General features: G+C 36.7%; 1 protein-coding gene across 5 annotated transcripts in view; it reads left to right on the forward strand.

The window, feature by feature from the left end:
* Positions 1 to 17,392, forward strand: part of FCHO2 (FCH and mu domain containing endocytic adaptor 2) — a 111,055-nt gene that overhangs the window by 36,849 nt on the left and 56,814 nt on the right. For 4 of the 5 annotated variants that reach the window (XM_045571567.1, XM_045571566.1, XM_036409222.2 and 1 more), the window contains 4 exons: positions 5,510 to 5,608; positions 6,553 to 6,649; positions 15,736 to 15,780; positions 17,133 to 17,205. In XM_045571567.1, coding sequence (XP_045427523.1) covers positions 5,510 to 5,608; positions 6,553 to 6,649; positions 15,736 to 15,780; positions 17,133 to 17,205 — 314 coding nt within the window. The remainder of the gene's footprint in view (positions 1 to 5,509; positions 5,609 to 6,552; positions 6,650 to 15,735; positions 15,781 to 17,132; positions 17,206 to 17,392) is intronic. The other variant, XM_045571565.1, reaches the window with a different exon arrangement.

Here is a 17,392-nt window from a genome sequence, read left to right on the forward strand (position 1 = left end):
ATTTTTAAGGCTTTAAATCTAAGATAGGATATTTATGTATATTGATTAAATATAATTTTTCTGACATATACTTTTTTTAGTACTAGAAATGTTAAAACGCACATTCTCAATGTTTTAATAATGCTGTCTAAAAAATACACGTTTTGAAGATTGAGGACCAAGATGCAATAATTACAATATAATGGATTATTCACAAGAGTCTTTTTAAAGAGAATTGGGGAAAAGGAGGACATTGGTAAATGATGAATCCAGGCCTTATATATGGATTTTAAAATTGACTTAAGAAGAAAACTGGAAATGACTCCGTGCTGAGGATATAGCAGTTAACAAAACAAAACTCTGCTTTCATAAAATTTCCAATTTAGCAAGAGAAGACAAAAAAAGTCTGTTTTTCATAAACTTGGGATAATTATATTTGATTTGTTGTTCTTAGAGTCGAATTAAAGGCCTACGTTTAAGATGGGTGCCTTTTATGAATCATTCCTAAAACTTCCTTCCCCACCCTCTATACTCTTGTGCTTCCCCCACCGCCCTGCCTCATAGACCTTTCATTATATAACATACCATGAATTTTATTTGTTGTATTAGTTAGGATAGGCTGGGTATGTTGAGGTATCAAAGAACCTCTCCTCCAAATCTCAGTGACTTATAGTAGCAAAGATTTATTTGTTATGCTACTTGTTCATCATGGTTCAGCTACATCATCATCACTCTGATACTGAGGATGGTGGAAGAACCTCTTCTTAGAACATTATTCTTGGTCATCATGTCTGAGGGGCTAGAAACATGGTGAAGCACCCACCCATGCCTATGCACAGGTGTGTGTGTGTGTGTGTGTGTGTGTGTGTGTGTGTGTGTGTATGTTAAAAAATATATATATATATATATATATATATATATATATATTTTAATTTTGTCTTCCCCCACAAAAATGTAAGTTCTGTGAGAGCAGGTATTCACTTGTTCACTGCTATTTCCTCAGCATTTAAAACAGTCTTCAGATGATGCTAGGCACTCAGTAAGTGTGAAAGGACTTATAAAATCTGACTTTTTGGACTCTAGGAGTCTTCTCACTGGGAGTGATGAAAGACTCACATATCAGAAATCAAAGGCTTGCTTGTGTGATGGCACGCATCCAACCGTCTTTACTTACCCTGTTGTGGGCACTGTGCTGGGTGTATACTGTATCTACTTAAATAAAACCAGTATCTCCCTGCTCTGGAAGTATAGAAGACAGAGGCAGATATTAAATACATGCCTAAATATAAAGTTATAAATTATTACAGTGTTATAAGGGGAAAGAATAGGCTTCCATGAGATAGTATAATAAAAGGGAACCTTGAGTAGGGAATTAGGAAAGGCATTTTTTGGGGAAGTGACATTTAAAACTGAGATGAAAAGTAAGTAAGAGACTCATTCTAGGGCCAGAGTGTTCCAGGCATTGGAGGCCATATAGGTATGAAGACCTAGAGATGTAAGAGGCTGTCACATTATAGAAAGTGTAAAATGCTTGCCAAAACTGAGTAAGGAGAGATGATGGTGAGGCATGAGGTTAGGGAGAACATAGGCAAGGACCAGGCTTCTAAGAGTAATTTGAAGACATTGAAGGGTAGTATGTGACATGGTCTGGTCCAAATTTTAAAAGATAATTCTGGCAGTTTTGTGAAGAATAGATTATAGTGAAGACAAAGGAGAATTAACTCTCCCTCTCTCTTCCTCTCTGAAAGCAATAAAAATATTAAAAAGATAGAAATCTGATTTTCCACATCCCTGCCTATGAGATAAAAAATAATTGGGGGGTGGTGGTGGGAAGAGTTCAGTTTGGAAGGCAGTTAATAGTGAGATGAAAAGGATGAGGGCCAGTGTGGTGGCCTTGGAGAATTCGAGAAGTGAATGCATTTGGAGATGGCAGGAGTGGGGTGGATGGAAGAATTCTAGAGAGATCAAGATCTGAGTGTTGGCTTGTAAGTCCGTACGGGTAGAGATGAATAGGAAATACTAGATGAAGAACTGTTATTAGTTTGAGGAGTCAGAGGGACCAGATGTTCAGTTTTAAACAGCCTATACCCAAGTGGGGGTAACAAATGGGCAGTTTTGGAGGATATAAGTAGTCTGGATTCCAAAAGTTCTGAAAATAAAAAGCGTTTTTCTATAACTCATTTTGCAGCAAAACTTGACCTAAACTCTTGTGAGGCAGTTTCTATACTCTTTATTTATATTACTTAGACTAAATGTACATGTTTTCTTTTAGAAATACTAGTGTTTTTGAAATACATGGTAATAGCATCATAATATCTTTATTTAAAAGATCAAAATATTGAATTCCCAAACACCTGGTCCCAGAGGTTTTGAATAAAGGATTGTGAGCCTGTATAAAATAGGGGCTTGTCAGCACACAAAGCCATAATGACATCACCTTTGGACAGGGTGTAGGGGGAAAAGGGCCACCCCACATTCTGAGAGACTCATCATTGACAGCTTGATAGAGGAAGAGATGCTAAAACCCAAGTAGGAGAAACCAGAGAAGGAAGAAAACTGGGAAGTATAATGTCATGGCAGTTGGGAAACAATAACATTTCAAGGAGGGCTTATAGTTAGTTGTGTTAAGTTGAGGCTCTAAGTCTAGTGAGATAAAAAGTTTTAATTTTTATAGCAACTAAGATCATTGTAGACTTCAGCAAGTGCCCATTTGTCTTCTAAATCAGAATACTCATTTATAAGGCAATTATTGTTGACTTGTTAATTTTGTATTAAAATGACTAGTTCCAATCAGTGAAAATATTTGCCTTTCCATTATTTGTTTGAAAAAACAGGAATTAGAATTTGCTAGAGTCAGGATTTTTTGTTTATAGTACTTTATACAAGTATTCCTTTCTTTTAAAAAAAAATATATTTTTATTGATTTCAGAGAGGGAGAGATAGAAACATCTATGACGAGAATCATTGATTAGCTGTCTCCTGCATACCCTCTACTGGGTATCAAGTTGGCTGGCCTATAAAACTATTCTTAAAAGAATTGTTAGCATTCATTTAAAAAAATATATATATTTTATTGATTTTGTACAGAGAGGAAGGGAGAGAGATAGAGAGCTAGAAACGTCGATGAGAGAGAAACATCGACCAGCTGCCTCTTGCACACCCCCTACTGGGGATGTGCCCGCAACAAATGTACATGCCCTTGACCGGAATCGAACCCAGGACCCTTCAGTCCCCAAGCTCTATCCATTGAGCCAAACCTGTTTCAGCAGCATTCGTTTTTTTTTTTTTATTTCCTTATCTTTGTCTTTTGCTTTCTCATTACATTTCCCCCCCAAAATTGGCATTTTAATTGTTTATCCTGACATTTCCAAGATGGGAACATTAATTTATTTGATCAGATATATAAATAACCATGCTGCTCTTAAATAAAGATGAAGGCATACTGTGCTAATGTGTTCCCTCTCCTGCCAGCCTGATTGATGCCTAACTGCTCCCCTGCCAGCCTGATTGCCCCTAACTGCCCTCCCCTGCAGGCCTGCTCACCCCCAACTGCCCTCCTCTGCAGGCCTGGTCACCCCCAACTGCCATTCCCTGCAGGCCCAATTGTCCCTAACTGCCCTTCCTTAATAGACCTGGTCCCTCCCAACTACCCTCCTCTGCTGGCCTGATCACCCACAACTGCCCTCCCTTGCAGACCTGGTCCCTCCCAACTGCCCTCCCCTGCTGGCCATCTTGTAGGAGACCATCTGTGTCCACAGGGAAGCAGCTATCTTGTGTGCTGGAGTGACAGTCAGTTTGCATATTACTCTTTTATTAGATAGGATGGACGTTTGGTGCATGGGTGGGGGCTGGCTGGTTTGCCCTGAAGGGTGTCCCGGATCAGGGTGGGGGTTCCCTTGGGATGTGGGGCAGCCTGGATGAGGGCCTGTGGTGGTTTGCAGGCCAACCACGCCCCCTGGTGAACCAAGCAGAGGCCTGATATCTGGGATTTATTTATCTTCTATAATTGAAACTTTGTAGTCTTGAGCAGAGGCTAGGGCCGGCTAGAGCAGGTGGGAAGCTTAGCTTCCTCCATTGCTAGGGAAACCCAAGCCTCCAGCTAGCTCCATGGCTGCAGCTATCTTCGTTGGCTTAATTTGCATACTTAATCCTGATTGGCTGGTGGATGTAGTGGAGGCATGGCCAATTTGCATGTTTCTCTTTTATTAGTGTAGATGGGGTGATGGAATTTAATTTGAAAAACTAACCAGAGAAATAACCCCAAAACATTTAGACCTATTTCTTCAAACTGATTTAAGGGGGGTTGGGGGGGAGGGAGGAGGTAATAATCAGGCTTGGGCATGGAAATGACAAATGTATTTTTTAGTGTGTTATTATTTACCTTTATTGTTGAAAGTATTTCGGATGCTTCCCTTTTTGTTGTTATTTTCCCATTGACCCCATCTACTCTGCCCACAAGCCTGATTCACCATATTATTGCTGTGGCCATGGGCTATGCATATATGCATATGTGTTCCCCAGTTAATCTCCCCTCTAGCCCCCTTCCCTCTGAAATTTATCAGTCTGTCCCATGGTTCTATGTCTCTGGAACTATTTTGTTCATTAAATTCCTCATGTAAATGGAATCATGTGATTTCTCTGTCTTATTTCGCTTAGTGCATAATACTTGACAAATGTATTTTGTTTGAAAATGGCTAGTTCTGCATTTCCCAAATGCTGTTTTGAGAACTAATTGTTCTATGAGATATTAATAGATATTCAGAGATGAAGAAAAACTGGGTGGTTTGGTCAAAAAATATTGGAAAACACTGACTTAGGCAAAATAAAACAAATTTTGTTATGCAATAATTTTCAGACTTTTTAATGTTTATTATGAAGCCAAGTCTAACAATAGTTTTCTTACTGGGGAATAAATGCAAGAATAACCCGGGAATTTTTTCCAAACAACATTCTCACCTCTTTCTACCTCCACTCCCAGGTAGTACTGGAGGATCTGTGTGTTTTGTAGTGATCTGATGTATCCTTACCTTCAGTTGAAAACTGCTAAAATAGAGTTTATAGACTTCCCAAATTTATTTGACCACAGACTATCTTTCGAAGACTACATATTAAAATTTGAGAATTAGAAAGACATTTTAAGAGCCTGTAGGCTAGATTGTAAAGTGTTTAGAAGTAAACTGTAGCTTTTCAGTTTTTGAAACACTTTTTCCTTGATTTTTATGACAGACACCCATATTTTCTGCGTCTGACCATGATAATAGGTTTTAATTTGTGCTATGTTCAAACTGAAATTGTTTATGTTTACCTGAGAAATGGCACAACAAAAAGTTAACTTTTCTCAGTGCTATATTTCAGTATGTTTCTTAAACCCATTTGTCTAGAAGCATTGCTAAATATTACATAATGAGTAACTAGCTAAATTTGGTTAGCTGTATAGAGATAACTTCTAAAAGATCTTTTGATTTTAGTATATTATGTGTATGTGTGTATACATATTTTATGTATGTTACTTTTTGTATTTCTTACTCAGAAATTTCAAGACATTGAAGAAACTCATCTCATTCACATAAAGGAAATTATAGGATCCTTGTCAAATGCTGTAAAGGAAATTCATTTACAAATAGGCCAGGTAAGTTTTTACTTCATGAACTGATTCATGAACATTTTATGTTCATTTATCACTCTTTAAAAATCTCAAACTCTTAACATGATACTGAGTTATTTCAGATTAAAAAAATATGTATTTACAGCCCTAGCCAGTTTGGCTCAGTGGATAGAGCATCAGCCTGTGGACTGAAGGGTCCCAGGTTCGATTCTGGTCAAGGGCACAGGCCCAGGTTGAGGGCTTAATTCCCTGTAGGGGGCATGCAGAAGGCAGCCTATCAATGATTCTCATCATTGATGTTTCTCTCTCTCTCTCTCCCCTTCTATGAAGTCAATAAAAATGTATTTTAAAAAGTATGTATTTACATGTATTAATGGTAAAATAAACTGAATTTTTATTGGTCACCAGGGATGATAATTCAAATTAATTTTTAAAGTTAACTGTGCTCAGTTCTCTTTACATTAAAATTCTGAATTTACCAATTTTTAAATATATATTTTTTGAAGTTTCACTATTTTAAAATTTAGAACAGCAGTCGTAAGTTATAGAGCTTGTACTTAGAAATTTTCCAAAAATATAAAGGCAGTTTAACGATCATAATTTCAGATGCATTGAAATATAGCAGAGAAAGATGAAGTCTGTTTTTCTTTATTATTAAAGATATAAAATTTAAATTGTTAATCATAAGGATTATGTTCCAGAACATTCCAAGAAACAAGAAGCTGCATTTACTTCTAAGGTTGTGCAGCCATATCTAAGGGGTTCATGTAAACAGTGATTGGTACTCACAGTTCTATTAACACTGTAAGATAGGCAACAGAGCATGTTTAGTAAATGAAAGTTCTTAAAGGCTCTGGCTCAAAATACACATTTGGTGTAATGAATTTTAATTGCTTTGTGGAAGTTTTGTCTGACATTAAGAATATGTATAGAAAAAGAAAGAATTTATCTTTATCTCATTTTAATAGGTCCATGAAGAATTTATAAATAATATGGCTAATACTACAGTTGAAAGCTTGATACAAAAATTTGCTGAGTCAAAAGGCACTGGGAAGGAAAGACCTGGTAAGATGATAAAATCTGCAAGGAAATGTATTCACATTTCCCACCCAGCAACTAATATGTTTTCTTTTAAATTTCAAAACTGCAAAATGGAGCTTGGGAGATAGCTGAACATTTATGTAAGATCTTAGGTATCATTTACTTTGTGTCTGGATTATGTTGTAAATTAAGATTTTTGTTTTAACCTTTAGTGGTTAACAACCTCCTGCTCCATCTGTGGCTGCTGTCATTTGTGTTTGGATTTACCTTCTATAAATGAAAGTTTGAAGCCTTGAGTGGAGGCCTAGGCAGGCTAGGGAAGGAGGAAAGCTTGGCTTCCTCTGTTTCCTGGGGAACCCAAGCCTCCTTCCTGCTCTCTGTGGCTGTAGTCATCTTGGTTGGGTTTATTTGCATACTCGCTTTGATTTGCTGGTGGGCATGGCTGGTGGATGTAGCGGAGTGATGGTTAATTCTCATATTACTCTTTTATTAGGTAGGATATGCAGTGACATTTTTGTCATTACATTTTTATTGAGATATAATTGACACATAATATTGTATTCGTTTTTAATGATTTGATATATTGTACTTATTGCAAAATGATTACCAAAATAATTTTAGTTTAAATATCTATCCCCACACATAGTTACAGTTTTTTTTCTCATGGTAAGAACTTTGAAGAACTACTTGCTTACCTTTTAAATATATGGTACAGTATTGTTAAGTGTAGTCACCATGCTTTGTATTTAAGTCCAGGACTTTTTGACTTTGTAACTGGAAGTTTATAGCTTTTTGTCTCCTTTCACCCATTTTTCTAATCCCCCACTTCCCACTTCTGACAACTACTAACATGTTCTTTGTATTTCTTTTAGATTCCACATATAAATAAGATTATACAATATTTTTCTTTCTCTGACTTATTTCACTTAGCAGAATACCCTCAAGTTCCATCTATACTGTCATAGAACAGACTTTTTTTTCTTTGTTATGGCTGAATAATATTCCATTGTATATATACACCACATTTTTTTGATCCATTCATCTGTAAGTGAACATTTAGATTGTTTCTATGTCTTGGCTATTGTAAATAGAGCTGCGGTGAACATGGGGGAGTGCAGATATCTTTTTTATTTCATTTCTTTCAGATAAAAACTCAGAATTTCTCGATCTTATGGTGGTTCTACTTTTATATTTTTGAGGAACCTCCATATTGCTTTTGACATTACTTTTTTTAGTATAATACTGCCTGGCTCTTCTGGAATTTATGTCACTGTAATTGGATGCTTGAAATATCAAAGCACCTCTTGTCTGAAAGGGTCATGAAAAAACAGGTGTTTTCTAATTTTGAGTATCTTTTTATGTTCTAATAACATTATCCTAGTATTTCTACCTATTCTCATCTGTTATTGCCAAAGGAGATTAAAATCCATGTTTTTGAAGTTTCCTGTTTTATAGTCATTCTGCTTAATTAATTAGTTAATTAATAATTTTAAGAGTATGTTTATTAAAGCTGGGGACAATGAAACAAGGAAGTGCCTGAATAGAAGAAGCAACAGGAGAAGGCCTGGGCAGGGCTGCTATGGCTCCCTAGAGACGTTATGGGAAAGAAGTGAGCCAATGGTGGGGCTGCTGTCAGCACATTGGAAGGTCAGAGAAAAGGGGGCCTTGGAGACAGGACCCAGGGTGTTAGCCCAGACAAGCAGCCACTGGCCATTGCTCCCCTACTTGCAAGTCTCATGGAGACCCTTAGAGCTTAGAAGAAAGAAAATTCACTTGAAAAGGGCACGCAGTCTTTCAGTAAAATTCTGTATATTGTTTATAATTCATAAAATTTAAGCAAATTTTTAATTATAAGAAACAAAAAGGTAACTTAAAATGAAAAGTTGGTAGGCCAGTGCTTAATATGTTTAGAGAAAAGGTTATGTTGAAATGCTTATTGTATTTTCACTATATAGCAATATAGGTTTTATAGCTTCAATTTTTTGACTTCCAGATATTATACTGTGTTTGAAGATACAAATAGGAAAAGCCTGAGAAAGATAGATAGAAAAAATAATCAGCCACAAAGCAAAAAGGAAAAATGAGATTTCTGTGTTCAGACTGCTTAAATGAAATTGATTAGTTTAGATATTTGGAATATTTTGGCTTCTTCAATAGGTATATTATTTTAAAGAATAGGGTAAAGCAAATAAAAAATAATATCTAGTGATCATCTTTTTAGACCCATTAAGAATTTGGAATAATATCAAACCTGTATTATTCCACTTTCTTCACCATTTATTACCGTATTTTTCGAACCATAAGACACACTTTTTTCCCCCCCAGAAGTGGGGGGAAAAAGTCCCTGCGTCTTATGGTCCAAATATAGCCTACACATATACTTTAAAGAAAAAAAGTTTTTTTACTTGCCCGGCTCTGTGTGGTCTCTGTGTGCTTGCCCGGCTCTAAAATGGTTCTAAATGCTGCTGTTTACTTTACAGGGTTGATTACATGTGTTTATGACTGTGATGTTGGGTTTTAATGCACATAAAATATTTTAGGACACTATTTGTTTCAGAATCTTTTTTTCTTCATTTCCCTTCTCTAAAAACTGGTGCGTCTTATGGTCCGGAGCGTCTTATGGTCCGAAAAATACGGTATTTTTTTTAATCAAACAAGCAGAAACCCTTGTGTAGAAAGCAAAATTAAAAATTGCTTAGAGTAAACATTACCAGATATCCTGTGATTACTTGGTTTTTCTATTCAATAGTAAGGGGCAGTGACCAGGGAAAGAGGAAAGAAGAATGAATAATGATTAGGGGAGAGAATAATGTAGATGAGCACAAACAGGACCATAAAGGGGGAGAGCTCTCAAAGGAAATAAATAGGAAAGCTCTACTCTGTGAAGCAGTACACTTCTACCTATTGTGTCCTAGCTACCTAGGGCAGAGGTATAGATTTTAAAAATCTACATATATATATATAGATGATATATAGAAAATATATCTGCCCTCTGGAATATATGTGCCATTTGATAATGATTCTTTTATATCTTTTAGAGCAGAAGTTGACAAACTATGCCCATTGAGCCATATTTAACTCTGCTTATTTTTGTAAGGTCTGTAAGGAAAGAATGGTTTTATTTTTAAACTAGAGGCCTGGTGCACGAAATTCATGCACAGGGGAAAGGGGGGTCCCCTCAGCCCAGCCTGCACCCTGTCCAATCCAGGACCCTTTGGGGGATGTCCGACTGCCGGTTTAGGATTGGGCCTAAACCGGCAGTCAGACAAACTTCTCACAATCTGGGACTGCTGGCTCCTAACTGCTCACTTGCCTGCCTGATTGCCCCTAACTGCCCCTTCCTCCCCCTGCTAGCCTGACCACCCCTAACCTCCTCTGCCTGCCAGCCTGATCGCCCCTAACTGCTCCCTACTGGCCTGGTCGCCCCCAACTGCGGCCCCCCCCCCCCCCCAGCTATTAAAATGTTAAATGTATAAACAGTGGCAACAAAATATAAAAAAGTAAGCTGATTATAATTTTTACATGTGCAAATGAACAAGGATGGAGTTTTAGTTCTTTTTGCATTATGTAAAATTGGCTAACGAGCCAATTTGAACTTAAAAGGAAATTGATTGGAAACAAACCAAGGTTTCCCAAGGATCCAAAATCAGGAATGGAGCCAGGCTGCAGAAAGAAACCCAGACCTGTAGGCGTACTAGGTATCATTTTTCCTTTATTTACTAGTAATCTCTGCATTTCTATGGCTTTGTTTTTTTCTTTGCAGAATGGCTTTCTTTGCTTTCTCAGGCACCTCCCAATTTAGGTACTTTCACTTTTTGTTAATTGCAGCCACAGCTCAGAATTAATCCAGGTTTGTTATCTTTTCCAAATTTCTGGGAGAAAGAATCTGGTTCAAGAAATCTTGAGCCAGGTAATCTTTCTAGTCCAGTCCTCTCTGACTAGATCATGGCAGTATAAACATAGCCTCTGCAGCACTTTGGAGAAGGGGGAAGTGACTAGAGAAAAGTGAGTGAGTATAATTGCCCAAGGTCTTATCAGGATCACAGAGGGTGAAAACATGACTCAGTCTGGGGGTATGGAGGCATTGCCAGATTTTGGATATAAGAGGAGATTATATTTCCATGCTAAGATTCTGTTTGGAGAACTAGATGAAAATTTGGAAGGTTTCACAGCAACTGGAATTCCGGGTTAAAATTCTGTTTCTCTGATTTAAGACCAGGGTTCTTAAGTTTGCCTCATCACTGGTTCTCAAGCCTTGGGTACATATGAGAATCATTTATAGAAATATTTGCTTATTTCTCTTCCTTTCTTTTTTAAAAAAGTGCATTTCTGATGGTGTGTTAAGTGGTTAGAGCATTGGCCCCATGCACTGAAGGGTTTGGGGTTGATTTCCCTTCAAGGGCACATACCTGGGTGGTGGGTTCGCTCCCTATCAGTGAGTGTGCAGGAGGCAACCTTTCAGTGTGTCTCTAGCAATCAATCAATCTCTCTCTCTCTCTCTCTCTCTCTCTCTCTCTCTCTCTCTCTCTCTCTCTCTCTTCCCCTCCTCCTCCACTTCCATCCTCCCATCCCACCTTCTCTTCCACTCTCTGAAAAGCAGTGGAAAAATATCCTCATATGAGGATTAACAACAACAAAATAAGTACAGACAGACAGTGCACTATCCCAGAAATACTGATTTCATTGGTCTAGGATGGGCCTTGGTACCACTATATTTCTTAATTTCTCATCTGCTTGTAATATGCAACCATTGTTGAGAACCTGGAGCATTACATCATTGGATGCTTGTTATAAATGTAGAATCTCTAACCCCACCCTAGTCCTATTGCATCAGAATCTGCATTTTATTTAATAAGATTCCCCGGCAGTTTGTATTCACAGTAAAATGGGAAAAACACTTTCTAGATTTACTGAATATCTGGCAATGGACCAGGGGTTCGCTAGGTCTGTAAATTTCAAAGTGTGGTCCCAGGGCCATGGGAATTTGTTAAAAGTGCATATTCCCAGGCACCAACCTAGACCTTCCAAATAGGACACTCTGGGGTGGAGCTCAATAGTTTGTGGTTGAACAAGACCTCCTGGTGATTCTGATGCAGGAAGCGTTGTACTAGAAGGTTCAACTAGGAGTTGGGATTTGGAACCACTGGATTGAGGGAATTATTATTATTTTTTTTACAAGCCCTTTCTTTATACTCTTGAAAATGAAGTTGCATTGATGTAACTTATTTGTAAATGACTTGGCAGCCAAAAAAAGAAAAAAAGTGTATACTAGTAGGTATGTGTTGAAAGAAAGAGAAAGCAAATATGGCAAAAGGTATTATTATTGCTCATATCATTTTTATTAATGATATGACTTAAGTTCCAAAAGAGAAGGTAACTAGTCCAAGGTAATCGACTAGTAAAACTAAAACTTGAGCCACCATGCCCTTTGCATAACACCACAAGCTGGAGTTTGACGCCCCTTTTCCTGTGAGCTTGGCCTGGTCCGTCATCCCAAGCATGGAGGGATGTGGCTGTGTTGAGTTGCCCAGACGCAGGAGCAAACCTGAGAACATGGCAGTGACTCTCATGAGTCACTGATATCTCTTTCCTCCCTCTTTTCCTGCTCCCTTTACTATCATTCTTTCTGTTAGATGTTGGGGTCTTTGCATGTTTGTTTTGGCTTCTAATTAGAACCAAGTGTTCTGTGGTTTTAGTTGGGGATATGCAGGAACATGCTTGACTTGAGTAATCCAGATTTACTATTTGAGTTTGAGGCTAGTTTTTAACTAGACAAAGTTGTAAACTTGCCCTGTTGGTGACCTGAGATTTAGAAATTATGCCAAAACAATGGGAACTATTAAATATTTCACAATTTTTTATACTTTCCATCATTCCACAGAATATTTGTCATGGTTAATGAATACTGTTAAATAAATTCTTTCTTCCTCTAGCATTTCTTCCTCCTCCTCCTCCTCCTCCTCCTCCTCCTCCTTCTCCTCCTCCTCCTCCTCCTCCTCCTCTTCCTCCTCCTCCTCCTCCTCCTCCTCCTTCTCCTTCTTCTATTGATTATGTATCACATAATTGTCCTCATCCCCCCATTCCCATCCCAAACCCCTCCCTACATATGCCCCACCCCCACCCCCCTGTTGTCCATGGCCACTGGCCAGGCCCATATGCATGCACTCGAGTCCTTTGGTTGATCTCTTCCCCTTACCCCCACCTTCCCCTACTTTCCCTCTGAGGTTTGAGAGTCTGATCGCTGCTTCTCTTTCTCTGGGTCTGTTTTTGTTATCAGTCTATGTTGCTCATCATTTCCTCTAGATGTGTGAGATCATGTGATCTAAGAAATACTCTTGTAAGAGCCTAAACTGAGACACGCCATAATGGTTATGCTGAGAGGCAAATGAATCAGTCTGTAGTGAGTTCCTTTCTGGGCCAACAGTTCTTTTGAGTCCCAATTTCAATGTCAAATAGTTCCTTAGTGGCCAATGGTGGTGATGCAGGTCCCGACAGTCTCTGGTTTGGACCTGGGCATCCTTTAGCAACACGCTGCTGTTGTCTGGTATGGCGAGGCGTCGTCAGCATCTTCCATCTCTGAATTGTGTCTCTTCTGTCTTCATGGCTGGAGCACTTCTGTCTATTCCTCTCTGCTACAGATTTCAGATGGTGTCAGAGTTGATTTCTGAAAATATATTCTCGACCAAAAGTTAATAAAGGGATATTTTCTATAAATTTGACTTGGGATCCTTTTTCATTTTTTTTTTTTTCTTTCCCCCAAGTGATTTTCCTTTGGGTTGTTTTGACACCATGTGTGTATTTTCATGGGTATCTTGCTGTTAGCGTTTTCAATAAAGGCTAATTTTCTAAAGTACAAATTTTTTAGATATAACTTATTCACAGGATATTTTTCCTTACGTGATATTCTTCCACTGTCACTCCCTTTTTTTAATTTAAATAATAGGAGAGTTTTGGAAATTTTGTAATGTAGTCTTGATAGCTTTTACATTTTAATTATTTGCTAAATAATGACTGCTTTAATATCATGCTAAACTGACTGCTTTAGGTTCATAACATGTGCAATTTTATCATGAGACGCTCTGCCAATAAGAATTTTTGTTAACACTTTAGGAACAGCTTTTTGTACAGTACAATCATTTTTTCTAGAATATTCACTTATTTCCATTAGCCACATTAATTTCCTCTGAGAAATTGGCTACTATTCAACTGTCAAACTCAACACTCTAGCAGCAATCTAATTTACCGTGTGTGCATTAGTGGAATTGATTATTTGCCTTCTTGAGGAGGGCCTGAGCATTCCTGCTACTAGGATGGATTTAGATATTAAAAACACTCTTGCCCACGCCATGGTTACAAGACCTCTCCCTCTAGCATTTCTTAAAAGTTTTGATATGAGTTAGATTAGGATAAATTCTTTTTTTTAATTATAAATATTTTATTTTTTAATTTTTTAAAAATTTTATTTTTATTGTTTAAGGTATTACAAATAATATATATATATATAAAATCTTTTCCCCCCCCCCCATTGACCTCCCCCCAGCCTCCCCTACCACCCCAGCACTTGCACTCATTTCATCTTCATCCTCACCCCCACCCTGCCTTTCCCCCTCAGTGTCTTGCTTCTGTTGGTTGTGTTTATATGAATGCATACAAGTCCTTCGGTTAATCTCTTACCACCACCCTCTACCTTCCTGCTGTAGTTTGACAGTCTGTTCGATGCCTCTTTGCCTCTATTTTTGTTCAACAGTTTGCAATGTTCTTTGGTTGTTAACTTTTTTATAGCAGTAATTTATTCCTACCTGGTTATTAAAGCATCATATGTAAGAATTGTTTTGCTTTCAGCAGTTCACTTTTTGGAGGTCTGCCTTTAACTTTTTCTGCCTTTAATTGGTCTCATGATGACATTTTAGATACTGTGTGAAAGAGGATGAGGAGACAGAGCCAAAATAGTCTTATTTGCTTTTATGCATACTAAATTGCCCTTGTGGCCTAGTAGTAAGTACTAAGAGCAGTTATTTATTTTGACAACAGAATTGAGTCTAAATGAAGTTCCAGTTGTAGCAAATTATTCTTTCTGACTCTCAGTCTGGCTTTGATACTGTCAAGAAGAGTAACTTGTTTTATGATTAAATAGCAGAATGATGGGCAGTGGACATCATTTGAGGGAGTTGCTGAATAAATCTTCTACTTCTAAAACAGTTCAGAAGTGACATGCTGCAAGGAGGGTCAGAGCGTGTTCACTGATATCCAGCTGAGCTGTCAACTGGCACTGAGCCAGGCACGCAATGCTTTGCTATGTGAAACAGCATGCGGAGCATATGCAATTTGAAAAGAAAATCTTTTCATGCATGATTTAATGTATTTTTAAAAGAAGGGTATATTTAGTTTTATTAGACCACAAACTGTGTTAGTATTCTGATCTTTTATAGAAAACCTTATGTATACATGATATTTAGCTTAAAATTTTTAATATTTTACAATTTAAGAGGATTTGACATCTTATATTTTTAAAATGTCATTTTGAATAATTTATTTTATTGGACATTTTCATTTTTCAAATGAATTTGAAGGGATGTTTAGAAAAGATAAAGAGAAGAGCCATCAAGATATGTCTGGTATAGGAAAAAGGTTTTGTGAAAAAATATATAGAATTTTGTTTAAAGGGATTAATTTTTATAGAGTTAAGGCATGTTTTTACTATTTTCACAAAAAGATACAGTTGACCCTTGAACAATGGGGGTTATGGGTGCTGACCTTCAGGCAGTCTAAGATCTGTATATAACTTGACTACCCAAAAACTTAAGTTGTATTTTGGTATCTATGGGTGGATTGGTTCCCTGATCCCCACAAATACCAAAGTCCACATATACTCAAGTCCCCTATATAAAATGGAGTAGATCAGTACATGCAGCTGGCTTTCAGCATCTGCGAACTCATGTGGATCAAAAACAATACAGGTATTTATTGAAAAAAATCTTCTTATAAGTGTACCTGCATAGTTTAAACCCATGTTGTTTAAGGCCAACTTTTATTGTACTGGGATTTGATCTGATTGTTTTCTACTAGCTTTTTCTAGCAGTTGTTTATATGCATATACATATATTTTTTAGGCCTTATTGAATTTGAAGAATGTGATCCTGCTAGTGCAGTTGAAGGTAAGTTGACTAGTTGTAATGTGTGATAACTAGCTAATATTTTCTGTTTATTGAACAAATAAAGAGGGCTGCTGTCCATTGCCGAGCTTGTTTGTGGAATGATGTAAAAAATCTTAATGTGCTTTGAAGGCTTGCAGAAACTCATTTTTACTTAATAAATAAACAGGTTAGTCAAAAGATGATTAGTGATTAGAACATATATTTTGAAAGATTAAATATAACATGTATGTCATGTTTTAGAAATCTTACTTTGTGAGTTACTAGAAATAATTTGAAAGCAAACTTCTATTTTTTCTAAGACCTGTGTAAGAATTTGGAGAAATGGTTTGCTGTCATGTGTAAGTTTACTATTGGAGCTCATGTGTAAGTTTACTATTGGAGCAGTCAAGAGCTCTGGGGCCTAGATTTCTTATGGTTATTACCTGTTTGTGAGCAGGAATGATTTAAATTCTCTGTGCTTCAGCTTTCTTTATTGTAAAATGTAGATAGTTAATACTACTCTTAGAATAAAACTGTACTTGGTTTAAAAAATATAACGATAAATGTATGATTTAGGGAGTTTGTTTTGCTTGAATACAAGTACATTATTCTAAGATGCCTGAATTCTAATCCTGGCTATAGTGTTTACTTAGTCATATAACACTTACTTAAAAAAAACAAAAAAGAAATAATACCCTTGAGTTTCTTCATCTATAAGATGAGACGTTAGCTTAGGTGTGCTCAAGTTCTCAAAGAGGAAGCAGCTAAGCTTTAAGTGTTGAACTCCAACAATTTAATAGCACGACTGACCTTTAAAAATTAATTTGTCATGTAAGAAGAGGAGGGAGAATTGCCATATTAGTCAAAACAAAAATATTAGTTCCTCATTCATGGTAAGGTCCACTCATAACATTGTTTATATTAGAGATAACATGTGGATGCCATATTTAAGCTTTCCATGTTATACTATTAATGGATATGTTGAGTCATCATTTTACTTAAAATAACACTTTTATATTTTGTGACCTTCTATTTCCTTATATTTATAATAAAATCCAATATAGCAAATAATGTACTGACTTGGGGAATACTAATAGAAGAAAAGATAATTTCATTGATCAAGGAATCTTCTAAAACCTTTTGGTGAATAACAGGCGACAGTATGTTAATATAAGTCTAAGGAGAATATAACTGATTTCAGTATTACGGTTTAACAATAGATACATTCATTTCTATCATCTAAAATTAGTATCGACAGTTATGAGCAAATTAGGTGTCTAGACACAAGATGCATTCATAAATTTAATATATTTATCAGGAAGAGTTAATGTTTATGTAACAATACACATTTTTTAATACACATTTATTTTAAGGTATAAAACCAAGGAAAAGAAAGACTTTTGGCTTGCCAGGAATAATTAAAAAGGAAAAGGATGCGGAGTCTGTGTAAGTATAATAAATATTGTCAGAGTACTTTTTTATTATAAATAAGGCTTCTTTGAATTTGAAAAGTAAAAATTCTTTTGTAAATAGCTCAAATTATATATGTCTAAGAGATGAAAATACTAACTTTTCTTAATGTATTTGCCAGCTCCTCTGGTTTCTTAAAAGTATTAAAAATATTCACTTTTCT

The sequence above is a fragment of the Pipistrellus kuhlii genome, unplaced genomic scaffold, assembly GCF_014108245.1.
Source record: "Pipistrellus kuhlii isolate mPipKuh1 unplaced genomic scaffold, mPipKuh1.p scaffold_m20_p_4, whole genome shotgun sequence".
Taxonomy (NCBI): Eukaryota; Metazoa; Chordata; class Mammalia; order Chiroptera; family Vespertilionidae; genus Pipistrellus; species Pipistrellus kuhlii.